The sequence below is a fragment of the Colletotrichum destructivum genome, chromosome 2, assembly GCF_034447905.1.
Source record: "Colletotrichum destructivum chromosome 2, complete sequence".
Lineage (NCBI taxonomy): Eukaryota > Fungi > Ascomycota > Sordariomycetes > Glomerellales > Glomerellaceae > Colletotrichum > Colletotrichum destructivum.
This window is the reverse complement of record NC_085897.1, coordinates 1,169,558-1,193,854: the sequence shown is the minus strand read 5'-3', so window position 1 is coordinate 1,193,854 and position 24,297 is coordinate 1,169,558. Positions and strand designations below refer to the sequence as shown.

Here is a 24,297-nt window from a genome sequence, read left to right as displayed (position 1 = left end):
AGAAGGGTCAGGCTTTAACAAGTCCCCTGGAGAAGAAAAGAAAAGGGGAAGAAAAAAAAAACCAATCCCCCAGAGAAACCACGGACGGCTGTCTCCGCGCCCACCCGTGTCAGTGTTCCCGGCTTGTCCTTGTCAGCGCTCTGTCTAGGCAAACCCCTTTGATGGCCTTCATCTGTCTGTCTGCAACAGCGCTTCTAACCCTTGTAACAATCTAACCAATCTGCAGCATCTGTAGCTGTGCAGTGATGCGAGATGCGCAGTTGCACACCCGTCTGCATCCGATGAGCCTCTCAGCATGTGCACTTTTCCCTTTGTTCCCGAGGTATGTCTCTCTGCTCTCTTCATGCTTCTCCTCCCAAGCTCTGTCTCTTCCTCAACTTGATTGGGCACTTCATCGCATCTCGGTCCCTAAAACTTTGGCTCCTTGCTTGCCTTGGCTTCGTGCTGTGGCTGAGCAAACTACTTAATGCCACTATATGCTGTTTACAACTTAGGACCACCCCATTGATGGATGATATCGACAACTCCAGAGGCAACTTTGATTGTCGATTATCCTAGAAATTGCTTCTGTACGAGTATAATCTTCCGACTAGGTGGCATCTAGAACGAACGACTTGGCTTCATACTCCAGGTTCCCTAGCACTCATCCAGGAAGCAGAGGCGAGACCATCCCCCATCTCCCCCGCCGAACGGGAACCCGAACAGCTAGCTGTTCTTTCTCGGCAGGTAATGCGACACTCGAGACCCCCGACCAACATGGAAGCAAAGCATCATAGTTTCGAGCCCGGCACGGCCCCCCCAAGTCAGTGTCACCCCCACCACCATCCCCCTCCCCCCTCTCCCTCCCCAGGAACGAGTCCGAGGGCCCGGATGCCCGGGTCTAGGTCCGAGGAAGCCATGCATGTGGCACGCCACATGTCAATCTTTCCATCTCCAAAATCTTTACATCGCGGGCTGGTTTTGTGGTACGAATAAGCGTCTGGTCCGTCATGCAGGCAGCTGGCACGGACGTCGTCGACTCGTCACTCTTCCTCATAACCCGAATGCGCCCTTTCCGAGTCCCGAGTCCGCCTTGGTCAACCGAATGATTTGACAAACTGGGGCTGACAGACTGCAGCACGTCTCAGCTCTGCCGCTTCGGTCAGTTGAGAGGGGGGGGGGGGGGGGGGGGGTGGGGGGTGAGGGAGCACACGACAACACGAGCCGAGCCGGCAGGAATCTGGTTGATGGGTCGTGGAACCATGAAATTGAGCTGACGACATGATAGCCGGATCGTGTCAAATGCCAATGCCTCGTCCATCATTACTCTGCAAACGGCTCGGCGTTTTCGGGAGGCAAGTAGCTTACGACGGGTTCTCTGCACGGCCGTGGCAACGAAACGCGTGGGACATGGCTGCATTACACGCATTTGCGATGTCTTTGCCTCTATTATGCATCAAGCTAATCTTCGTAAGAATCTCGACCTGCAAGACCTGCCTACCCGCCCACACCTCAGCGAGATTATCGGGTTGGCCCGACGCCACTCATGTGAAGTCATGGAAAGACACATGCGAAGACGAGAGAGGACTGGTTCAACGCAGCAACATCCTGGGTAATTAGAGGTTCAATGGTGTCCAAGATGTACCTGTAACTCCCAACGGACCTCATCGCAGCATCCTGGTCTCCCAACCCCCGGCCCAGACGGAGGGAGCCGTCATCGGCTTCTCCCCCCCGCGGGGTTCCCTGGATCCCTGGATCCCACCACCCCCTTTCAACCCGGGTCGAAACCCTCGTCGGTGGACAGTGGAGCCGTCGGCCGAGAGACTGACAGAGTTTGGATTTCGGTTCCTTTTCGCCCGAGACACCAGCATCCACACCGCCGTCCACGAATGAGGAGCCCTTGGCCCTTCACGACTCCATGCTTTTCCCTTACAGAGCACTCACGCGCAAATTGAACAGCGGGCAACCAGCATTCATCCAGCTTAGCGGTCCCGCCGTCGAGGGGCCCCCGTCTCTCTCATAACCCATGGATCATGCGGGGAAATGTCAGGTTCGAGGTCGTCACGGACTCACGGCAGGGAGAGATGCGGGGAGAACGGTTGATGGCAACCCCAGATAACCCCAGTTGCCGAGATCCGCTGTCAACGACACCGCCGGCCTGGGAAATGATAAAGAGTGGATGGAACGCCGTACTAGGCTCTTAAGGAAAGGAGAGTTCCCTTGGTCCCCCCCCCCCAGCTGTTCTCCTCTGTCTCTAGGACCGCCCGCGAATCCCTCCCTTCCCCGCTCCCCGACGAAGCTGCCGAACTCTCGCAGAAATGAGGTTGTCATTGTGTTCCCTGCTCTTCGGAGCCAGTGCGGTGCTCTCCGCGCCCGCCCAGCGGTCCGAAGCCGACGGCAGACACACCCTCTGGCTCGCCGGCGACAGCACCATGGCGCCGGACGGCGGCCACAACGGCACCCAGGGCTGGGGCGAGTACCTGCACTACTCGCTCGACGCCTCCAGGATCCGCGTCAACAACTCGGCCTACGCCGGCCGGAGCGCGCGCACTTTCACGCGCGAGGGCCGCTTCCAGCGCATCATCGACCAGGTCAAGCCGGGCGACTGGGTGGTCATTGAGTTTGGCCACAACGACGGTCGTGAGTTGCCGTTCCTCTTTTTGCCCGTGGTTTCGCCCACATGTGAGATGAAATGAGATCCCTGACTGACCCAAAAACAACTATCACAGCTGGAAACCCCATCAACGACACCGTCAAGAACCGAGTCGACTGCCCCGGCATCGGAAACAACACCTGCCCGGTGACATTTAAGTGAGCCCTTCCCCCTCGTCCTCAAACGTATCTGACGGACCTGAACGTCTTCTAACCCGACCTCTCTCTCTCTCTCTGAAGCGGCGAACCCGAGATCGTCCAGACGTACACTACCTACCTGCGTAACGCGTCCTCCATCTTCCTATCCCTCGGCGCCAGGGTTGTCATCTCGACCTCGACCCCGATCAACCCGTACAGCACGGGGACCTTCTCCTGGGCCCCGACCATCTACTCGTGGTACTCGTGGCACGTCGTCGAGTCCCTCGGCGGCCCCGCGGCCGGCATCTACTACGTGCCTCACGGCAACTACAGCGCCCAGGCCCTTGAGGTGCAGGGCCCCGCCGCCGCCGTCGAGGGGTTCCCCATGGACCCCGTCCACATGTCGCCCAGGCTCGCCGACTCCTTCGCCGGCGCCTTCGTCCTCGGGTTGAAGTGCGGCACGTCGCCGCTGCAGCAGTATTTCGTGAACGCAACGTCGAGGCTCGAGGGCGACAGGCTGGGTACTTGCCTGCAGGTGAATGCGACGCTGCCCATCTAAGCGTGAAGCTTTTTGGGTGGGGGGGGGGGGGGGGGGTTTGTGTGAAATAATAATTAAGAGTCACTGTAAATAAAGATCCTGACACTGGGATCAAGTCAAGATGCAGCTTCTCCAAACGAGGTGGATGGCTTAGAAAAAGTGTTGGTGAATCGTCCCTCAAGACAACGACGTGTAATCTCTTGAGACAGGAAGCGGGCTCGTTCGGGTACTAGATATACAGATATTAGGCTTAGACTAGGCATTCGGCTATCTTCCAAAGTCTTGCAAACGAGCGTCTTCGTACCAGTGATTGCACTTCTGTTGGTCTGCCCGAAAACCCGTCCCGTAACCAGCACTTTAATAGCAAACTTTCGACTTGCTGTCCCACCGGCCAAAGACACATGTACTCACAAGCGCGTGGAGTTCTCGACAGGACACAGGGACGCTCTTCAGAGCCGGGTCTCGTTCTCCGAGTCGGAAAGGGACCCGTCGTCTTCCTCGCGCAGAGGGCCTCCGACGCCCGGAGCCGGCTGGTAGGAGTTCTGGCAGTTGGAGCAGCAGACGAGGCGCGTGTTGCGGCCGCGCTCGATGACCTGGCACGAGATGCCGTTGCGGTAGGACGGGCAGTACACGTAGTCGGCCTTGTTCTGGCTGGTGGTGCGGCCGCACTGGCGGCACTTGACGACGCTGAGGATGTAGTTGCACATGTTGAGGGCGTTGGGGGGGGGGGGCTGGCAAATAGGTTTGGTGGTGGTTGTTAGATAACGGGGTTAGTAGTTGGTAAGAGACGCGAGAGGTGTAGTCAATGTAGTCAGGGACGATAGTTCAAAGTGGTTTTATGTTGATGGGTGATTGGTTGGGAGTGATGTCGAAAAAGAGGTTTGAACTTAGACTGTATCAGGCCATTAAATCTTCGAGTTGACTTTGTCAAGAACACTGCTAGTCATCTTTGACTGGCGCCTCTAAGCGAGATCAAGTCTCTTGGTGCCAACTGGGTTGTTAAGCAAGTCAAGCCATTGTCGCTTGTTATTGTGTTGAACACACTGAGGGGCAAACCCTTCCAAGCGAGACAGACTGTATAAGTTCTTGTCTGTCACGCTTTGCTGGTTTTTAAGTATGACTCTTCATGAATAAGAACAACAATAAGACGGCAAAGCGTTGATCAACTCTGACCTATGGAGACAAAGAAGCGGCACAGGCTCCTGCTGCAACACTTACAATTCCCTTTCAGCACAAACATTGACGTAAAGTTGTTCTCTCCCACAAATGAACTCTCAAACAATGGTTTGTATTAGTCTCTGGGACGCAAGTTGTGACAGCATAAGACAAGTTGATGACTAGGCCTAGGGACATTGTGTTTCTCTTACATATAATATCCAGTGATTCTATCTACATGACATCGAAGGAAAACACAAACTCCAGACTACTTTCACCTATAAAATGGGACTGGGTGTTATCCTGCTTATTTTGGCACGTGAACTATTCTATTACCTCGACCAACACATACAAGCCGTCGAATTTACATAGAACAGGCTAGATGGGTCTTCGAAGTGGTTAGTGGACTGACTGTTGAAACCATGTCACTTTAAAACTTCAATATCACACATCCGGATTTACATACGATGCAGAATGATTCGGCGTTTCTTGGATAGTCTTGAATAGAAGTGTAGCAGATATCTCTTTAGTTTGCTGACAAACATGCCGGTCTTGGTTGCCCAGTTACTCAGTGCTCCAATACCGCATGTACATGTGAATCCCTAGCATTGGCTCAACGCTTTCCTTTTAACAACACAATCAGGAATGACCAGGCTATATTCTGGAGATCAAAAAGGTGGCCTGGTGCTATCAGATCCCACGATTAACTGGAGACACAAGCGTCAAGTCTTCGATCAAATCTCATAACGAAATACCAAGAGATACAGTCTGGCTTTTGAAGGTAACGGTATTTGAGGGAGACATTGAGACGGAGTCGTTCGGGGGCTCTGATGTGGCTACTGCTGTCGCTGACGTGGTCGCTGCCGAAGCACGCCCCGTTGTGTAAATTTCATCCCCTGGCCTCCCTGGATCAGACGTAGCAGATACTTTGGTTACAATTACTCCGTCAGCCAGCATAGACTCCAAGCTATAAGTTTACCTTTGGCAAGGGCATGCGGCAGATGAGCGACTCCAGAGAGTTGCAGTCTCCGGAGATTGTTCTTCACATCGAAGACATAGCTACTAGCCAACTACAGCACTTGAAGAAAAAGAGACTAACCCTAGCTGGTTTCAATTAGATGTAGTTTTTTTTTTTCTTGATGCTACGAACTCAAGGAACCATCTATCTTGTCCCTCTATAACCATGTATTAGATATACAACTATGGGCCCTGCTCAAGGGTCAACTTCCGAACGCCTCCGCTTGACGTGACCATGAATCCAAAACAGCTCCTCTAGTTTATCGTCATACGGCGCGACCGCAGAAATCACGCTCGTTCCTGGTACAAAGTCAGCTTCCGCTCACGGGCGAGGCGGATGATTTGGGGCCTCACATTAACTGATCGTGGCTCTTGGCAATGGTCTCGATCCGGTCGAAATCTTGACTTTCTAGATCGACAGGCCTTGCTCGAAGTACATCATCCCGTTTCAACTCCATCTCTTGTAAAGAGAACCGGCTTTCGGGTTTCTTGTCGTCCGTGGCACTACCCCCTTTCGCGTCTTTCACATCTTTTGCGCCGAGAGGGCTGCTGACGGCGGTAGACCTGACGGCGCTGCGGTACGTATTGAGCTCCATGTCGTCCGAGTTCTGGGCACTGTTATTGTTGTTGTTCTTGTTGTCGTACCCGAGCGTGGACGCCTTTTCCTTGATGAAGACGCGTAGCACCGGGATGGACGAGCCCACTATGGCGGTGGCCGTTTCGACAGCAGTCCATATGGTGACGTCTTTCCCGTTGACTTTTCCGGGCATGAGTTTACGAAGTCTGAGTAAGTTCTTGGGGGCTTTTTGTGCACTCACAAAAAAAGTCGCCCTGTTCCAGCTGAACGAGATAGACGCCCTTGATGATTGCGCATACGCCTGCCCTTGGAGACGGGGCGAGAGGGGTTAGCATCATCGGGCAAAGGCTGATGGGAACAAATGTTTGCACAACTTACAGCCATCCGAGACTCATGGCGAAGCAGACGCCGAGCTTCTCGTGCTTCCTCAGGCGCATGCCCCAGATCAGCTTCCACGGGACCAGCGCGAGGGCGAAGTCCATGGCGGCGCACCAGGCGGCGTTGAAGATGCCGTAGTTGAGCGTCACGGACTCGTCCCAGCAGGACCCCTCCATCTGCCGGTTGAAGTTCTTCTGGACCGGCGTGCACTTGAGCCACGTCAGGGTCGCGCTGGGAAGCATGACGACGGTCAGGGTCACGACGGCGAACCAGACGAAGGCCCGGTACCAGCCGGTCGTGAGCCGGAGCAGCGTCACGCCGAAGCCGACCTTGCTACCGGTCGAGGCGAAGCAGGATACGGACGCCCCGACCGAGGTGTACATTGCGATGGTCAACAGGTTTGTCTGTGGGTTGATGTCATAGTAGTGTCGTCCGAACCCCAGGTTGACGCCCATCTGAGTGATGATAGACTCGACAAAAAGGCATGTCTAAGTAACACTGTCAGTTCACCCCCCTCAACCACACCGAGACCGGTCAACTCCTCAGCTTTGAGTCACAACAAGACATACCCAAGAGAACATCATGATGTAGTCATCCCACCACAGCTTTTGGCCCCGGCTCAGCTTGGCGTACACACGCAGGGCTAAGAAGGCGCCGCAGAAGAAACAGAGGAACCAGGTGATGCCGGCTATCAGCGGCCCATGGCTCTCCAACCGAGCCATTGCGAGATCATCGGACGGGACGCGAGTGTCCCGACTCCTGTATGAGTCGAGTGGCTGCTAGCCTTGCGGGCGTAGGTCTTTAAGTCGTGGCCGGGCTCGCCTTAGAGGCATCGACGAGCAGACAAGACGTTGCCCACTTCTGGGGTCGATGTGGTCTAATAGTCGTTTATGGCTCGCCTCCCCTCCCCCCCCGTCGGGCCTTTTCCTCATACGCCGCATGGCTGTGAGGTGGTCAAGCTGGCCTTCTCGACTGGTGGTCTTGATGAGCCGCCTTCCTGAAGCAACCTGGCTTGCGGCGCACGGTGGCGTGACGACCTCTTGCTGAACCCGTCCGCGGCGGGAATGGAGAAGTGTGCTCGCCTTTCTCATGTTGGGCGGGGGAGTTGAACGGGGAGACCGCTGTCGGCGATGACAAGTTGGGAAAGATAGATCAGATGGAATTCGGAGGGGGTACTGAACTAGGCCGACCCAAACATCGTTCTAGACCGCAATGCAAGCTGGGAAGACTCGAGGGGGAGGAGGAGTAGGAGGAGGAGGAGTAGGAGGAGGAGGAGGAGGAGGAGGAGAAGGTGGTATTGGTAATGTGTGGTGGTGTTGTTAGAGGATCGCCAAGGAGGTAGTGACCAAAGTCTATTCTCTTCGATGTGTAAGGCGGATATGGTGAATTGAGGTACGGATATTGGCAAATAAGCGAAACCGAATTATGAATAGACTGGGGGTCCTGCGTGAAGACTCCAGGATATGCCGGATGGACGGTCCCAGTTCTTGAAGGATAGATCACATGAAAGCTCTTGCGGCGTGAAACATCGCGGCAAAGAAGTTGTTTGAGGTGGGCGTCGGTTGCTGTTGGCGCTTCCTCTCCGGTTTCCCCCCCAAAGGGTTCGGAGAGGTCTTTATTCTCGAGTTTGTTTCTCTGCCAAAGTCATCCTGATCTGAGAAAATACGATCTATGTTTCGCTTTCGTTGGCGGTTGAACACCCTTTGAACCGAACCCTTGGGTGATCCCATCCTCGAGGTGAACACCCGAACCCCGACTCTGACAGCCTTCGGGAGTGGGAGACTGAGCCTAGGCAACGCAACCACTGAAACTGAAATGCTTCTGGCGGTAATTCGAGACGCACGCCATCGCCTGCTTTGTCTGCTTGCTTGCTTGCCTCGTTGAAACCTGCGCGTGTGCTCGGACACCGACGTGCGTCACACTCACACAGCACACCAGCGTTTCTCTCGAAAGCATCATCAGATGCCGTGGCGAGTGGCAATCACGGCTTCTTCTTGGCATTCAAATCCCCTCGTGTGGTCGGTTTCAAAAATCCCCTCCTTCTGATTGCTGACGTGGAAGTCCAAATAGGACGACGCAGCCCTACGATTTATGTCGGGCCAAACGCGCCTCGCCATGTACAGGTAAGACCTTACGAGGCCATGCGGACATTCCAAGATCCGCATAAGAATTCGGAACCCTGGCCACAAGACTGGATGGCCAAGACGAGCTAAGCGCACTGAGACTGTGGTCTGCCTGGAAGGTCGGTAACTCAGTTAAGCGAGGAGAGAAGCCGGCTATTATTCAAACCACACACATACACACCCCGCATGGCATCATGGGCTGATTGCCGATGTCGAGGCTTCTCAAGGTTCGGCCTATGTCGTTCCCTTCTGCGGCCCCGAGGTTGGAAGGCCGTCGTCAGCACATCTTCTCCCCTAGTGTGTGTGTGTGTGTGTCTGTGCTACGCCCGAATAGACTGGCCCAGACCGGTGATCTTGGGACTGTCCAACATGTATGTGCTAGCATTCATCTCCAGACACATGCCTGACGACGACGACGATGCGGTATGGGCCGTTTGAAAGGGCAGCCTCTTGTTTCCTGTAAACATGGTTGTCAATGAGGAAAGCCCGGAGGTGTGCAACTTCACGAGCGAGTTGAAACGGTGGTCTGGTCGCACGAAACAACCCCGGCCGGCATGTTGGACCACCGGCCACCGGTTCCCGCGAGGGGCTGGGACGGAGACCGGGGGCAACGAGTCCGAAAGCTCCGGGGGGCGGGCATGGCGCCCTCTTCTCCTATGGGCCCGGTTCCGGCATCAGAAAAGGGCAAAGACGGCGCACGCACCAATGCTGGATGGATGGATGGATGGACGTTGGGATCAAGCCACCGGGAAAGGCATCCCCATCAAGTCCCTGGTGCAGACTACTGTACATCGTAGTGTGCTAGTGGTGTGCGACCCAGTCAAGATCACGTAGTCTCGGCTGCAAGGCCTGCCAGTCCGAACTCTGGCAGAAGCTGGGCGGAGCTTGGCAGCCACTGCTTGTGGGCAAACCAACCCGAAAGGTGTTGTGAGAATGCTGCTGTAGTCTCTTAGGCGAGATTGAGCGTTGTCCGATTCGCAGTAGCAGCAGCAACATCCTCCTGCAGACAGGGGTGACATGCGTGCCAGGCTCTCTCTCTCATTGGGGTTGTCCGATTCTGGCCACATATGAACGGTTTTATTTTTCTTTCAGAAAGGCTAGAAACGGTTTACCGTTGACAGAAGTCATGGGAATCCTCCCGCAACTCGAGATGGAATCTGCTTCGCCCTACCCTTCCATGTTCCAGCAGTCAGTCAGTCAGTCACTCAGCAGGCACCCAGCAGTCGGCATCATGACAGTCCCCAAGTCGATGCGGCGGACGGACCAACGGTGCCCGTGGGCCGTCGGCTGAGTCCCTCCCCTTCTCCAGCCCTGCAACGCCACTACATCGTAGAGGACAGAGTGCGGATGCTCCTTACAGATGCGTGCCGTCACGACTACGACACTGTTGAACCGTGCTTGACATGGTGCTGACAAGGAAGAACGGGTACGGGTAGTGTACATCGTACACCAGGGATAACTCTGTACAGACTAGGTTTTGGGGGGAGGGGCCGAGAGAAGAGAAGCCCGCCCCCTCTTACTGTACGAGACCTAAATTGGGAACTGGAGTCCTGGCCTGGCGCCGAGTGATAAGACGATCCAATAAGTGAGGGATTGGTATGCGGCCCCCCCTGGTCCATGTCGCTAATCAATCTGACGCCGTCTACTCTCTCTCCCGTGCAGGCAGTGCCCTTGTACCGGCGCCCATCCGTGACAACCGTTGCGACTCGGGGGTGGAAAAGTTAGATTTCCTAGGCCGAACGGGTGTGTGTGTGTGATCCTTCAGTCTCTCTCTCCCTTTCCCTCTACATCGCATCTCTCTCTCTCTCTCTCTCTCTCTCTGTCTCTCCCTCTCCCTTGCTTGGTCTCGCAGTGAGCATCAAGGTGGAATAGCGAGACCACCGATCACAGTAGTCCTTGACTCGAGTGGTGATGGGGACGACGAACATCGGGATGTTTTCTTCTGGGCGCCATCGTCTTCCGTCTTCCCCCCCGCCGCCACCGAATCACCATGCTGCGCTTAAATGTGCTCATCGGTGAGTGCCATCACCTCCTTACTCACTGACCGGGCGAAGGGGCACAGCTGCAAACAAGCAGTGTCGCCGAGGGGGGCTCCAATTCGGAAGGGTTCCCCCCAACAATCATACATGTACGATACGATGCACATTGCGTCGTTACAAAGCTACAGATATAGTCTGGTCTACTGATTGGGTGGCCTTCCTGGGTCTTACGATGTACAGATTGCCTAGATGATGACGGTATTGGGGGGGCTCGCGAGACTTTAGTACTTTTGACTTTCACTACCTGTACGATGTACTTCTTCACTTCTTCACTTTTGAACTACCTTGCAAACAGACTTTTGGCATAAGAGTGAATTGTCCAAGAGTTTCCCAGCCCCAAAACCATGGATGGTAGCCTCTGTCTGTCCACGATTTATGGTCTTCTTCATCCGAACTAGTTGAAGAGTCAAAAAGGGTTCAAAAGCCAATACCTGTACATACAGGTTACGCCATCTTCACCCGCACGCACGCCCCATCAAACCGGTGAAGCTATTCTGGTCCTCATCCCCATCTCGCTCGTACCTGCGCCACGCCCGCCGCCGCCAGGTCTGCAAAGCCTGCAGCAACAGAGCTTGAACCATCATTACCCCCCTGTCAGTTCCCACCCCCACCGGACTGGCTATCCATACCTTGTCGTTGCCGTGGAACATCGTAGTGGTTGGCTGGGCTGATACTGAAGACGTCTCCCCCCCCCCCCCCCCCCCCCCCCAGTCTGGGAGCAGAAGCCCTCTCTTCAACGGCGCGCGCTGATGCTGATCATCCCGACCCCACGCAAGGACTCCCACGAGTCGTATCCCGCAAAGCTCATAGGAGCCAAGCATCTGTTCTCCTTCTTTCCCCGGCCGTCCAGAACTTAACCTTTTTGTTCTCCTTTTGTGTGTCGTGTCTCTGCGGGATCATGAACCTTTCTTTGCTCATGACGGACAGACCACGAAAGCGAGCGCACAAGACGAGAGAAGCCCGCGTCGCCTCCATCTCTTTTTTCTCCTTCTCCTCCTCCTCCTCCGCCTCCATCTCCCCCGCCCAACCATGGCCCTAATCCGGTCCCTCTTCCGCCAAGCGCACGCCGCTGCCGCCGCTGCCGGGCCCGCCGCCGGTCTCGTCCCATGTCTCGCCGCGCTCGGACTGGTGCTTCTCCAAGCCGGCGCCGCCGTCAGCGTGTGGAACGCTCGGCAGCGAGGCCAGTTCGACTTCTCGCCGTCGTCGGGCCTGGCGCTGTCCGAGCTACTCCGGTTCGTAGTCGCGACGCTGCTGCTGAGGCGCGCCATCCGCCGACGGGCCGCGAGCGCCGAGTATGCGTCGCTGGACGATCGATCGGACGACCTGGAGCTGGATCTTGGCGCCGAGGATGACGGCCGGTCGTCGAGCGAGTTCACCGCCGTCGAGAAGTACATTCGGGCCTCGACGGTGCAGGTCGGCAGCGTGAGGGCCTTCTGGCGGTATGTCTGGGGAGACGTCGACGTCAGGTTCGGTCTATTGAGGATCGCTTTGCTGCAGATGCTCAGCAATAACTTGGTAGGCAAGCCCCTCCCCTTGTTCCTAGAGCGATCGGATGGATTGTTCGCGCAAGACTGGACGGACGATCGACTGACTTGGCATTTTCCTCTTTACCTTTTTCAGATGTTCCTCAACTATCTGGTAACCGACCCGGGCACCGTCCATCTCACCAAGAGCGGAATCGCCGTCGCCGCCGCCCTCGTCACCACGCCCGCCTTTGGTCTCAAGGGCCCCAAGACCCGCTGGATGGCCTTTTTGATACAGGTTAGCTCTCTCTCTCTTTCTCTCTCTCTCTCTCTCTCTCTCTCTCTCTCCCGCTGCCGCGCGCGCAGATCCACGGTTATTCGGCAACTAAGCTGACCATCTTTCCAAGACTTCCGGCCTCGTCATCTCCCAGTTCATGCCGCAGCATCGCACGCGGGCCTCGACCTACCGCCTGTCCCTCTACACGGGCCTCGTCGGCCAGGCGAGCTTCGGCGCCCTGTCCGACATATACAGCGAGAGGCTCCTGAAGGGCACCGACCTCGGCGTCAACGGCGTCAACGTGGTGTTGGGCGCGCTCGGCGCGGTGCTGAACCTCCTCGTGCACGCGCTTGTTCGATACTATAACATATACGAGCCCGCCTTCTTTGACGGGTACGGCGGCAAGGGAGTCCTGGTGGTGGTCATGATGGCCATTACGGCTTTTGTGAGCACCGTCGCATACAAGAGTAAGCTGTTCTCCGCTCCGCGATGCTGCACCTGCTGCTCCTGCTGCTGCTGCTGGTGCCGCCCGCGTGTCATTGGCTAACGAGGAGCTGAGTAGAAGCCGATACCTGGGTAAGATGGTTCACGAACGATGCCACGGGCATGATTCTTCTGCTCGTGTCAGCTCGATGCTTCTCGGCGCAGTACAGCCACTTCCTCATCCCCGGATCGGCGCTCATATACATCGCCTCCCTGGCGTACATGAAGTACGCACCCATCAAGGACCACGGCGCATCCCCCACGGACTACAGGACACACGAATTTCCTTCCCCGCCCGAGTCCAAGAAGGTAAGAAAGAGAGAGAGAGAGAGAGAGAGAGAGAGAGAGTCCGGCCAAGACGGACGGACGGACGGGGGTTTCAAGGATCCTCCAAGACGCATTCACTAACATTACATGACGATAGAAGCTTAAGCTCAGTCTCCTCACCCTCGCCGGCTTCCTCGGCGCCGGCATCGTCCCCTTCGCCACGCTCGCCGACCCCCCGCACACCCCCGAGTACCGGCTCGTCATGCGCGACGATACGGACGGCCACTGTCTCACGCCTCCGGCCAGCATCGTCCCGCCCTTCACGGAGAAGCAGGAGCCCTACCAGATCAGGACGGGGCCCGGCAACCTCACGGCGTCGCCCTTCAGCAACACGCTCGCCATGATCCGGTGGAACGCCAAGCGCATGGAGCGCGTGCCGCTGCTGCAGAAGTACAAGCCCTTCTTCCACACCGTGCACATCTCCATGCCCGACATGATGGAGGACCAGCCGGAAGACTACCACAACCTCACGCACTCGCAGTACCCGCACCACGAGACGGTCTACATGCAGGTGGCCCACACGATGCGCCTCCTCCTCGACGAGCACCCGGACGTCGAGGGCCTGCTCTACTTCCACTTCGACTCGTGGATCGACCCCTTGGCCTGGGTCGACGAGAACCGCCAGTCCATCTGGTACCCGACCTCGCAGAACACCCGCCAGTTCGCCGGCGACGGCCCGCGCTACATGTGCATGACGGACACGCAGGCCTACCCGGACTGGTGGCGGTGGAGCCACAAGTGGAACGAGCGGGCCGTCACCGCCAACGGCGAGATCCTCCGCATGGGCCGCGGGTACACGGTCGACGAGGACGAGTTCTGCGTGGGCTGGTCCGACATCTTCTACGTGCCGCGCCGCTTCTTCGCCGACTTCATCTTCCTGTCGTACGTCTACGGCTGCGCCGACCTGTTCCACGAGGTCGCCATCCCCACCATGCTCAACGTCATCGACCGCAGCCGCCGCAGCGAGGGCGCCCGGTTCCAGTCCGTCATCGACCGCATCGGGGACTGCTGGGGCGGCTGCTGCGACGACTCGGCCACGGCCCACGACGTCAGGTGGACGCGGTGCGGACACCGCCTGAGCTACCTGAACCAGGAGGTCGTCGACGCGCACTACAGCCGCCTGGACGAGCAGACGGCGTGGCTCGCCCAGACCGAGAGGGCGAAAAGCGGGAAATGAAAGGGCGTTTTTCTTTCCTCTTCTTTCTTCGTTTTGGGGGTTTTTGGATTTCGGGGTTTGGGAAACGGAGCATTAGACGGGGCTGATGTTTGTTTGTTTGATCATGTTTCTTCTGGAGGGTTGTATTAGTATCCATCGGTTCTGGGGCGTTGGACCTTTTGGCACAAGTTGCACATCATGATCAGATGTTGGAGTCGGGTCTTGCCTTTGTCTGACGGTCTTACTCGTGACCATCAGATCTTCATATTGTTGCCATGCAACTACAAAGTATTCTTGCTTGAAAGCTTCTAAAAAGAATAGATCCTGGCAAGAGTCCACAAAACACAAGTTAAATATCATGGTGTAACGTTTGTGAAATGGGAGTGTTTGCTGTTTGTTGCGGCTGGTAACACGGTGTGCCCAGCTAGACATGGCAGATTCAAACTTGGCAACTCGCAAACCAAACGCAAGTAGTGTTTCCAAGGCTCCAGGGGCTGTATATTCAAAACATGTAAACATAGTAAAAAGTCCTCGTACCAGGATTACATGTATACTTGTCCTAGCACCAAGGACCCAAGTGCCAAAGTCATTAGAGGTCATGAGCCCGTTCAACAGCCTGCTTGCCATGCTGTTAACTCGTGTGAGGGGCCACCAGGTGATACAAACGCCTAGCCAAAGTGTCACAACTCTTGTTGATTGCTGCAGACGGACTAAAAGAAGATGTCCGTATGATATCACTCTCTTTGAACAAAGGCAACAACCTCCTATTACGGCTAGCGCCCTGAATCTGTTCCTTCCATTGAAGCTCAACTCCCTGGCCTACCTACGTTCAGTTCAATCTTGATAGAAGCGAGGTCACCTGATGGCGGTAGGCGAGAGAAGAAACCTGGTCTTTCTCTTTTGTGGCGGGTTTTCCAGGTCAAGTGGTTGAGAAAGAGGACTTCTTGATGATAAATTGCTGTCTTTCTCCCTCTATCTTGCATTTCTTTCTCAATCTTCAACTAGGAAAACCTCGCTTGCGGCTCAAGGAAAGAAGAACCTCCATTGCTTAACTCACTTCAAACCAACTGAAAACCACACCTGGAAAAGAAACTTCACAACTTGAAAGATGAAGAACCTCCGTAAGGACAACTCTACCCGTCCCTTGCGTCCTCTAACATCGGTTGTGACCTGACAAAACCACCCAGTCCTCATACTCGCCGGCATCGCCTCCCTTACCACCGGCAGCGTTGTCGTCAACCCTCAAGACGCCGTCTACAAGGTCCGCGAGGCCATCGCCGAGAAGGAGCGCCGCAACGACGACTACACCCAGACCCGGGCCGCCAAGGGCACCATCCCCCTCCACCGTCGCGAGTGCGAAATCTCATGCCCCATCAACCTCTACTGGTGCAAGTACGCCCCCTACAACTACAAGTGCGACCGCAACGGCAAGCTGCAGTCGGACAGGCGCAACGAGGACTGCGAGCAGGCGACCTATGGCTGCTGGTGCGGCTGCGACTGGCGCGCCCCGGGCATTGAGAAGAAGGATGGCCCTGAATCTGCGGCGGAGGCCTAATAGTCAAGAGGAGAACAGCTGTCAAAATCTGAGGCACTGTGGATCTGGGATCTGGGACGGTGTAGTTGTGACACATCTGAGCTAGATGGTGATGGGAACCGTCTCATTACACGCTACCCCCCCTTCTCAAGGTTCTATCAGCAGCACTCAAGCTATAAGAAATCGCGGAACGAAAGCCAAGTTGGGACACTACTGAAAATGCATATCGTCTCTAATTGAGGAGTCAGCCTCATATCCCATGGTAAAACTCCAAAACAGGGCTTCCGCTCATTCTGTAACATGGCATGCTCTTCATACAAATCGTTGACGTGAGGTACAACTATGACCAGTGAATCATTTCGTAGCATCGAAGTCACTTGAATCGTCTTGTGGCATACGGACGAAACGTGGTTCATTCACTCCAAGCTCTCAAACTCCCAGCAGAGCATAAAACCTCGACGAGCTTCGCAGCAGATACGAACCCCCCCTTCTCCCTCGAAGAACAGCGAAGCACGACACTATCGAAACAGCTACTAAGTCTAGAGAACAGACTAGCTACCCAAAATTAACACCAATTAAAAAGACCAAAAACCGAATACTAACGAAAGGTTTACAAAATGGGCAAGAAAGAGAAGATGAATAGAGAGGCGGCGGCCCGCATCGCCAAAACCAACAGCGATGTACGTTTACCCAAACCACAACCAACAACAACCCCTCCCATCACTTTTTTACATTCCGGAATAGGAATCCGAGAAGAAAAAAACCCTCACCAGAAAAAAAAAAGAAGAAAAAAACAGGGCTGACGATGAAACCGAAAAATTGTAGAAAAACTTTGTCCAGCGAGCGAAGGAGGCCGCCATGAGGAATGACAGCAACAGCGAAATTTCCGGGTCTTGGGCCGGGTCTGGTAGCAACTCGGGCAGCGGCGCTTCAGAGTCCAAGAAGCAGAACGATGTCGATGGCAGTGGAGGCGGCGGCGGTGGCGGCGGCTCCGACTCGAAGTAGTAAACATTTGGCTCTTGTGGAAGCGTGGGATGGACGAACGGCATTATAGCTCGATAGATGGACCTCTTTCAGGCCATGTAAACAACCTCTTGACATACAGGAGAACCGGTGATGGCACGGTGTTGGGCTGGACGACGACTCAACGTTGAAATTAGGATGGCGTCAGCAAATGCGAAAGGGTGTACATGTTCGACGATATTCCAAGCAACATAGAAACAGCATTCAAGGTCAATTGATCAGAAACTTGATATAGGGTATTACTTTTCCTAGTGTCCCAGTGTTCTATACGTTCTCGGCTCTCGTCCGGAACGCCAACCCTCCGTCCATGTAAACGCCACCCGAGGTATCGTAACAGCCAACATCTCCCATAACTCCCACCCAATAACAACATTACCAAATCCCCTATTATACGCCCACTTGTTTCCTCGCTTATCTCTGAGGGGGATACTGGTATCTCGCCTGGGTCAGCTGCACCTCCGTCGCCGGCATCTCCGCGACGGACACGGGCATCGACGCGAGCTCAAACACCCCGTCATTCCGAACGGCCTGTTTCTGCTGCTGCTGCTGCTGTTGCGGAGGCGGCACGTAAGAAGCCTGAGGATGGTGTCCCCAGCCGTGTTGCTGCTGCTGCTGGGACTGCGTGTACGCCGGCAGCGGCGAGCCCGTCGCCCACGTCTGCGTGCCGGTGCCCGGGCTCTGCGAGACCTCGGACGCGGGCCTCCACCCCTGCTGCTTGTTCTCGTTTTTGTACTCCGTGGCGCCACCGGCGTACGCGGCGCCGAACACCGCGCCGTCGCCGACGACGGAAACGCTCGTGGGTGGAGTGTACTCGGTAAAGGGGCCGTGATGCGGGTTCCGGCCACCGCCGAGCATGGGGCGGTGGGACTCGTCGTGGGCGTCGCGGCTCCGCTTGATGCGCCAGATGTAGACGACGAGGCCGACGAGGGCGATGGCGCCGACGCCGGCGCCGACGCCCACACCGATCTTGGCCGTGGTGCTGAGGCCAGAATCCTCAGGCTCTGCGGTCGGGGTCGCCGTCGGCGAAGTCGTGACGGTGACGGTGGCGCCGCCCGTGGTGGTGGTCGTGAGGAAACCGGTCGGCGCGGCGGACGACGACGACGTCGAGGTCCCCGAGGGCGTGACGGCGAGGGAGGAGGCGGTGGCGCCACTGGCGCCGAGGGCGAGGAACTGGTCCTCGGTGATGGGGATGGGCGTCTTGGAGTCGGAGCAGGCGGTGCTCATGGACTGGTAGACGGTGCGCAGGGTGTCCTTGGCCTCCCTCCCGAGGCACGTGGCCGTGTTGGTGACGAACTTGCCCTTGGAGTCGCTGCAGAGGCACTGGTTCATCGTGGCGTTGCTGTCGCCGTCGCACTGGCTGGCGTCGGAGGCGGCGTACAGGCAGGGCTGCGCCGCTGCCGGGTAGAGGTCGAAGTTGTTCTCAAACTTGGCGAGGGTCGGGGTCGCAGAGAGCAGGATGCTCAGGAGGGCCAAGGCTTTCCTCCGTGACGGCGCCATGGTTGTGATATTGCTCTGATGCGGGGTGAATGACTTCGTGCCGATGAGCTTAGTATCGATGTCGGTCTGATATCGTGGTTACAGAGGCAGAGTGTTGGCAAAGGGACCGCCTCCTTGAAGAGCACACTCTTTTCCGTGGTTCTGTGAGCAGGTTGTTGGCGAGCGTCCTGCAATTGTTCGTCTGCGTAGTAGAGCTTTTAGGGTGAATTGCTGCGATGTCTCGCTGTGATTGTCGTCGTTTTCGTCAAGGGAACCGTCTCTATATCGCTATGTATCCAAGAATTCGGGGCTTGAGAAAAAAAGGTATCGATCGTCGTTAAGGGGCATCACGCTGTCAGTGAGTTGGAGGTTCAATAGTCAAGACAACAAGAAGCGAACGGGCAAGGCGCGACGGAGCGCCCTTTTGAATAAATGCGACTTTGAGTACCGGGCTAGCTGAGCTGAGCTGAGCTGAGCTGGGCCGAGCTAATGGGAAGAAATGGCTGGTGTCACTAGTGGTGTCGAATGGACGGATCGAGGCTGAGGCTGGAGGAGGAGACTTAGGAGAGGGTGTGAGTGAGAAGAAAGGATGACCAAGGGGGGGATGGGGTAAGGTGACGATGTGCCATGGTGCCATGTGGACGATGAGCTTGTTTCCCTTCATCCCCTGTCCATTTCCCTCCTGAACAGCTTCTTTACTTTCCTAGGGCTGAAGGCTGAGCCTCTCATGCGCATGCCTAGATGCAGCTGGCCAGGTATAGATGTGAGAGCATGGCATGTACTTATTTCCCCTTGCGCTTTTCCCCGAGCGATGCAATAACACCCAAGACACCCGCTGAGACAAGGCGCATTTTGGGGAAAGGTGACTGGCCGAGGCAACGAAGCACGAGATTAATCTCGTCAGGGGCTGTGTCGTGATCCGCAGGGGATACACAACCATGGCAGAACGATGCTCACTCGCTCGCTCACTCACTCACTCACTCAAGTGGTGGCACAAGCGTAGGTCGAGGCACAATCGGGACAAGGGCAGCCAAAGGCGCCGTGGGATCTGCGGCCCATGTCTGAACCCGACCGATCGGGTGCTATAATTAGGGACTCCCGCCAGCCCCCAACTCGTCGGGGATGGTCATCATCTCACTGACGGCCAAACGGGCATCCAGCCACATTGCTGGCCAGTGGGTTGTGTACCCCGGCCGTTGTCTGAAGAAGAACGAGAGAAAGGCGGCCTTTCAAGGAACGTGGAAAAGACGATGCGAAATAAAGCATGGCATGAACCCTCCAGAACCATGGAGGAACCATGCGAGCGAAATATGAGAGGTCAGCGATCCGAGTGCACACCGTTCAGAGCGACAGACTGTTTCCCGCGGCACCAGCGAAGGATCACCAATGAGACGGCTAGCGAGAGACTGCAACAGCGGCTCGATACAACCGCCAAGCCACGCGGATCTGGCGTGCCGAATTCTTGTTGCCTACAATGTATGTGGTATGGATGGCAGTGGAAAGGAGGACCCAGCCACCGCCATCAGCAGCTCATCGCGCTCCCCAATCTCACCTCCTAGGACTGGACGGACGCTATCATCTGGCTAGCCTGAAAGCGGCCTTTCATTATTGTTGCCTTGTCATACCCTTGTCTCTCGCTACTTGGTAATGCAAGCTCTCACTACACAACGTCAGTTGTGGAATGCCGCAAAAGCGTGGGAAGTGCCATCCAAGGGTGTACTGGTGGTTGCTGCTGCTGCTGCTGCTGCATAAATGAGAGGTCAAGCCACAGATCCATATTTGCCTGCTTCGGGCGTCACAACCATCTTGTCGGATGCGAAGCCGCGGATTGGATCAATGTATGGCGGGTGCCCTGAACACCCGACTCTGTGCTAGCTAAGCCGTGATGCCGTAGTTTGATCTCAGATGCGCTTTCCATGCCAGCCAACTCGGGACGCTTCCCGGAAACTCCAGCCGAGCACGCCTCTCTCACTTCTTCTCCTCCTCACCGACGGCAACAAGCTTGCCGACCACGAGATACTTGGACAGGAAACTCTCCTCCCAGCCCACCAGGGCTTCAATTTCGTCCGGGCCGAGCCCCTCGAGTGGGTCAAGCGGACCGTCAAGGTCCTCCGTCAACATATCCTCATCGAAGCTGCCGTGGGCCAGGCCGCGCGAGGCGTCGCGGCCGGCGAAGTTTGAGTAGGGCCCGCCGGGACCGTAGAAGTTGCGGCCCGGGGTGACGTCGAAGACGCGGCCGCGCACAGCCAGGTAGACGGGTTTGCCGTCCTCGCCGTCGAAAGGGAGCAAGGTGCGCGGGGTGAAGACGCGGAAGACGATGGCGGGTGGCTCCTTCGGGAGCTTCGGGGGTGGGGTCGGGCGCAGGAGGACGTAGGTCGTGTAGCCGAGGACGAGGAGGAAGATGATGTTGAGGGGCGTGAAGAAGCCGCCGCTGGAGGGAGGAGGAAATGTTAGCAGAGTGATTTTGATAGGTGTGGAGGGAAAATCATGCCTTTGTGCGTCGTGTAGCTTCACAGCTTCCTCCTGCAGGCGCTTGTCGACGTAGTCCATTGTGATGCTTCAGGCAATGGCCAATCTAATTGTTTTGGTTCTTTGTGTTCCTTGTCTGTCGTCGGTGTCGTCTCGTATCGAACAAAGAAAGTCTCGGTCGGAGAGCCGCTGGCTAATCAGGTTCGCGAGGTCGTCGTCGAGGGGGAACGGTATGCTCGTGTCGAGTCGTGGAAGCGGAAGTTTAGGATCACTATGGAAGCCCGCCGGAGCTCTCCAAGTTCCCGTCGATAGTGGGATTCAGTGGGGGGTCAGGTACTAAGATACGTACCTCGAGTGTCGCTGTGCATCAGTGACTGGCCAAAGCTTCTTTGGGCTTTCGGTCCATGTGTTCTTCAGGCACGTGACGTCAGACAAGTGATGAAGGTACGTACCCATGAGCCCCTGCAATAGTACAGATTCCTCAATAATACAACACCATGGACTGATTGGGGATTTTTGAGCCAAGGGGGCTTGTTTGTCAACGATTTGACTTCAGTAAATGCATTGAAGTTTGGCGGGTGGAAACCAAACAAAAAGGGGACAGCAGCAGCCATTATACAAGATTACACCATGGGTTGGTTGTTGGAGATATGGAGCTTGAAACGAGGTTCACGAGTGTTTGTAGTCGGGTGTTGGCGAGTGTTGATCCCTCTTCTTTCCCAATCTTTGTTCTCTCAGTAAACCCAAACAATGTCTTAGTGTGAAGGGCCAATGGTCTTGACAGATGTGTTCAAATTCTTTTGGCAAGGATGTCACCGTCAACGACTCATTGTACGAGACAATGTCTATGTGTCGTCTCAAAGACAGTGACTGACCCTGAGAACAAGTCGTCCAGTCCAAGCTCGCTTCCTATTGTGGTTGCTGGATGTAAGTAGAACTTGGAACTGGAAGCGGATATCTCGACTTGCACCGAATCACTGTTTCTTCGCAGTATCTATGTCTGGTGACTGCTCCGCCAGAGAAACTCACCACTACGCTGTGTTCAGGCTTTTCTTCAAGAGAGTGGATGAACATCTCTGAAAGTAACAAACACCGTCTATAATAACCTAGGCAGATCTCCGACTAAATTCCACTCCTCTCATCTTCACAACACAATCCCAGCACAGACACATCAGCCATTCACAATCAACTTCGTACCAGGTATTCCGCCCTTTCTACTACTTACTTTACTATTTCAAGCCTCAATATCACAAAAGTCGCCCAAGATGTCTATCCCTTCTCGCAGCAGCAGCAGCAACAGCAACAGCAACAGCAACAGCAACAGCCACACTAACTTCGTTCAGAACGCCAGTCTAGTCAACCCCAACAGCCCGGACAGCACCCTAACCTCTGACCCTACTGATCTCTGTGACCAGATCCCGCCCACTCCGGACCACCTGGTCGCCACGGTCGCTCCCAACCCACAAAACAACCCTTTCCGGGAACCCCTCCGTGCCTACCTCCCAGCCGCCGCCGAGATGCTCTCTCCTCCCCGGGCCCCGGCCTCCGCCCGCTTCCGTGACGCTGTTCAGCGCACGAATCACCACCCCGTCTGGCTCGAGGACCCAAACGAGGATGTCCCCCAGCCAGAAACCTCCCGGCGCTGTTCCCAACAAGCCATCCACCCATGCTTCTGCCACAACAACGCGGAGCGCCGCGGCTTGACCTGCGACCGTTGCGTACGTGGCAACTGCTCTGTATACCGCCTGCTTCAGCGGGGCTCCGTCGCGGAGCTCGAGATAACCCTTTGTACCAAGCTGGCCCGCGGCCGCCGCGGCGCTGAGCAACTTGAAAGAGATGTCCAGGCCGCGCTGGGAGTCCCTCGTACCCACGAGGCCTACGCTGCTGCTGAAGTTACTGAAGCTGATGACGGTAGGTTGTCGACACCGGCCGCTGCTCGCCTCCCCGGTACCGGGCCTGACAGTCTGGTGCGGCGCACCATCGAAGACGCCGTTGCTGAGATTCGACGCCTCGCAGGGGGACGCTGTGACGACGACCCGTCTAATGAGGCTAATGAGGCTGACGGAGAGAACTAGATCGAGTTTCGAAGCGACGAGACGAGGTTGGTAGGTAGGCTAACGAATTTCCATCGCAAGGGGTCATGCATATGGCTGTAGTCATTCCACTTATAGTACACATCCATCTCACAGGTTACATACAAGGTGTTTCTCTCCCAACCAGGTAATATTCCCCGTTTCGTCATTCCCGTGATCAGAGATTTCCTCCTCATTACATTTAATGTGTGCATACTATACTGTAAGCCTCATCATATTGTACTTTAAACAGCGGCGGCAACCTTGAGCTCCTTCTCGACGACCTTGACGTCCGACTTGCCGTTGGTCTCCTCGGCGCCGAACGAGTCGCGGCCGTCGGCGAAGACGGCCTCGAAGTCGTACTCGGACCAGCGGATCTCGGGGGCGAGGCCGGCGAACTTCCAGACGCCGTCGACCTTGCGGTACCAGTGCTTGTTGTAGCTGTGGGCGTGGCCCTTGACGGCGACCTCGGTGCGCGAGGCGTCGGTGTACTTCTGGTGCGGCACGCGCAGCTGGTGGTGGCCGATGACCTCCGTGTCCGAGACCTTCTCGTAGCGGGTGCCGCCGATGAAGTGCTGCGTCTTGAGGAGCGGGTTGCCGAGGACCGAGTTGTCCGAGATCATGGAGATGAACTCCTCGGCGGGCATGGCCTCCCAGATCTTGTCGAGGAACGAGCGGTAGTCGATCTGGGTTGGGAGAGAGAGTTAGTCCTCGAGGGCTCTGATGCCGAAAAAAAAAAAAAAAGCTTTCCTTCTTCGATGAAGGGGTTTTCAAGCCAGACCGGGGGGGAAACATACGCGGAGCTCAGGGGCGATGCACTTGCGGAGGCGGTCCCAGTCCTTGGAGTCGTAGCTGTCGGCCCACTCGAAGACGGCAGTGGAGAGTCCGAGGAAGTCTGCCAGGTATAGTCAGCATTGCGATCGCCGGCCTTTCCATGTGGACATATATTACTAACCCTCGAAGGAGATGTTGCCAGCAGGGCTCGCCATTTTGAGTGATGGTGGGAGGAGAGGTATCAGATGTGTGGTGGGGAAACAAAAAAAGGAGGTTTGAACTGGGATAACCAGGTACAGAAGCAGAATATGAAATAACCGAACAAGAAGGGTTTCTTGAAGGGTTTATAATTCGACGGGGGAAACAGAACAATCTCATGCGAGCGAGTTCCCCCTGGACAACCGGACTGCCGCCATACGCCCGGGCCTAGGCACGGAGGCCCGGTCGTTGTGTTAGCGGCGCCCTCCCCCGCACATCTACGCACATCCCCCCCCTCTGCGGAACCAGTCCGGGACCCCTATTTTCGTATACCTTCGGACTCAGGTGGGGAGATGCCGAAGAGACCGCCGCCAAACGTCAGCCACGAAACCAGCACCTCCTCCCCGGGGACGCGCTCACTCTCACTCTTTTGCAGGCGGAAGAGAGTT

The 24,297-nt window shown here is 56.0% G+C and overlaps 9 protein-coding genes across 9 annotated transcripts; 4 read left to right on the top strand and 5 right to left on the bottom strand.

Moving 5' to 3' along the window:
* Nucleotides 1-1,570: 1,570 nt before the first annotated feature.
* CDEST_02562 (Putative SGNH hydrolase-type esterase domain, SGNH hydrolase superfamily) lies at nt 1,571-3,342 on the top strand. Its single transcript, XM_062918721.1, has 3 exons — nt 1,571-2,619; nt 2,709-2,790; nt 2,872-3,342. Exons 1-3 carry the CDS (start codon nt 2,298-2,300, stop codon nt 3,326-3,328), a joined length of 861 nt encoding a protein of 286 aa, XP_062774772.1. The 5' UTR covers nt 1,571-2,297; the 3' UTR covers nt 3,329-3,342.
* Nucleotide 3,343: 1 nt separating this feature from the next.
* On the bottom strand, nt 3,344-4,014 carry CDEST_02561 (uncharacterized protein; the record flags this gene model as incomplete). The annotated part of the gene is made up of 1 exon (XM_062918720.1): nt 3,344-4,014. One exon carries the CDS (start codon nt 4,012-4,014, stop codon nt 3,757-3,759), a length of 258 nt encoding a protein of 85 aa, XP_062774771.1. The 3' UTR covers nt 3,344-3,756.
* A 1,812-nt stretch (nt 4,015-5,826) lies between these two features.
* On the bottom strand, nt 5,827-7,156 carry CDEST_02560 (uncharacterized protein; the record flags this gene model as incomplete). The annotated part of the gene is made up of 4 exons (XM_062918719.1): nt 5,827-6,236; nt 6,298-6,362; nt 6,435-6,922; nt 7,004-7,156. 4 exons carry the CDS (start codon nt 7,154-7,156, stop codon nt 5,830-5,832), a joined length of 1,113 nt encoding a protein of 370 aa, XP_062774770.1. The 3' UTR covers nt 5,827-5,829.
* A 3,183-nt stretch (nt 7,157-10,339) lies between these two features.
* CDEST_02559 (Putative nucleotide-sugar transporter) lies at nt 10,340-14,666 on the top strand. Its single transcript, XM_062918718.1, has 6 exons — nt 10,340-11,253; nt 11,319-12,111; nt 12,217-12,357; nt 12,467-12,803; nt 12,899-13,128; nt 13,244-14,666. The coding sequence occupies exons 2-6, from the start codon at nt 11,626-11,628 to the stop codon at nt 14,321-14,323; spliced, it is 2,274 nt and encodes a 757-aa protein (XP_062774769.1). The 5' UTR covers nt 10,340-11,253; nt 11,319-11,625; the 3' UTR covers nt 14,324-14,666.
* Nucleotides 14,667-15,410: 744 nt separating this feature from the next.
* Nucleotides 15,411-15,857, top strand: CDEST_02558 (uncharacterized protein; the record flags this gene model as incomplete). The annotated part of the gene is made up of 2 exons (XM_062918717.1): nt 15,411-15,423; nt 15,490-15,857. The coding sequence occupies 2 exons, from the start codon at nt 15,411-15,413 to the stop codon at nt 15,855-15,857; spliced, it is 381 nt and encodes a 126-aa protein (XP_062774768.1).
* A 1,237-nt stretch (nt 15,858-17,094) lies between these two features.
* On the bottom strand, nt 17,095-18,960 carry CDEST_02557 (uncharacterized protein). The gene has a single exon (XM_062918716.1). It carries the CDS (start codon nt 18,354-18,356, stop codon nt 17,271-17,273), a length of 1,086 nt encoding a protein of 361 aa, XP_062774767.1. The 5' UTR covers nt 18,357-18,960; the 3' UTR covers nt 17,095-17,270.
* Nucleotides 18,961-19,749: 789 nt separating this feature from the next.
* Nucleotides 19,750-21,072, bottom strand: CDEST_02556 (Putative cytochrome b5-like heme/steroid binding domain-containing protein). The gene is made up of 2 exons (XM_062918715.1): nt 20,827-21,072; nt 19,750-20,766 (listed from the first exon to the last, which is right to left on the bottom strand). Exons 1-2 carry the CDS (start codon nt 20,883-20,885, stop codon nt 20,304-20,306), a joined length of 522 nt encoding a protein of 173 aa, XP_062774766.1. The 5' UTR covers nt 20,886-21,072; the 3' UTR covers nt 19,750-20,303.
* Nucleotides 21,073-22,069: 997 nt separating this feature from the next.
* Nucleotides 22,070-22,879, top strand: CDEST_02555 (uncharacterized protein; the record flags this gene model as incomplete). The annotated part of the gene is made up of 1 exon (XM_062918714.1): nt 22,070-22,879. One exon carries the CDS (start codon nt 22,070-22,072, stop codon nt 22,877-22,879), a length of 810 nt encoding a protein of 269 aa, XP_062774765.1.
* A 59-nt stretch (nt 22,880-22,938) lies between these two features.
* On the bottom strand, nt 22,939-23,979 carry CDEST_02554 (Putative scytalone dehydratase, NTF2-like domain superfamily). Its single transcript, XM_062918713.1, has 3 exons — nt 23,832-23,979; nt 23,674-23,771; nt 22,939-23,562 (listed from the first exon to the last, which is right to left on the bottom strand). The coding sequence occupies exons 1-3, from the start codon at nt 23,863-23,865 to the stop codon at nt 23,122-23,124; spliced, it is 573 nt and encodes a 190-aa protein (XP_062774764.1). The 5' UTR covers nt 23,866-23,979; the 3' UTR covers nt 22,939-23,121.
* Nucleotides 23,980-24,297: the final 318 nt, after the last annotated feature.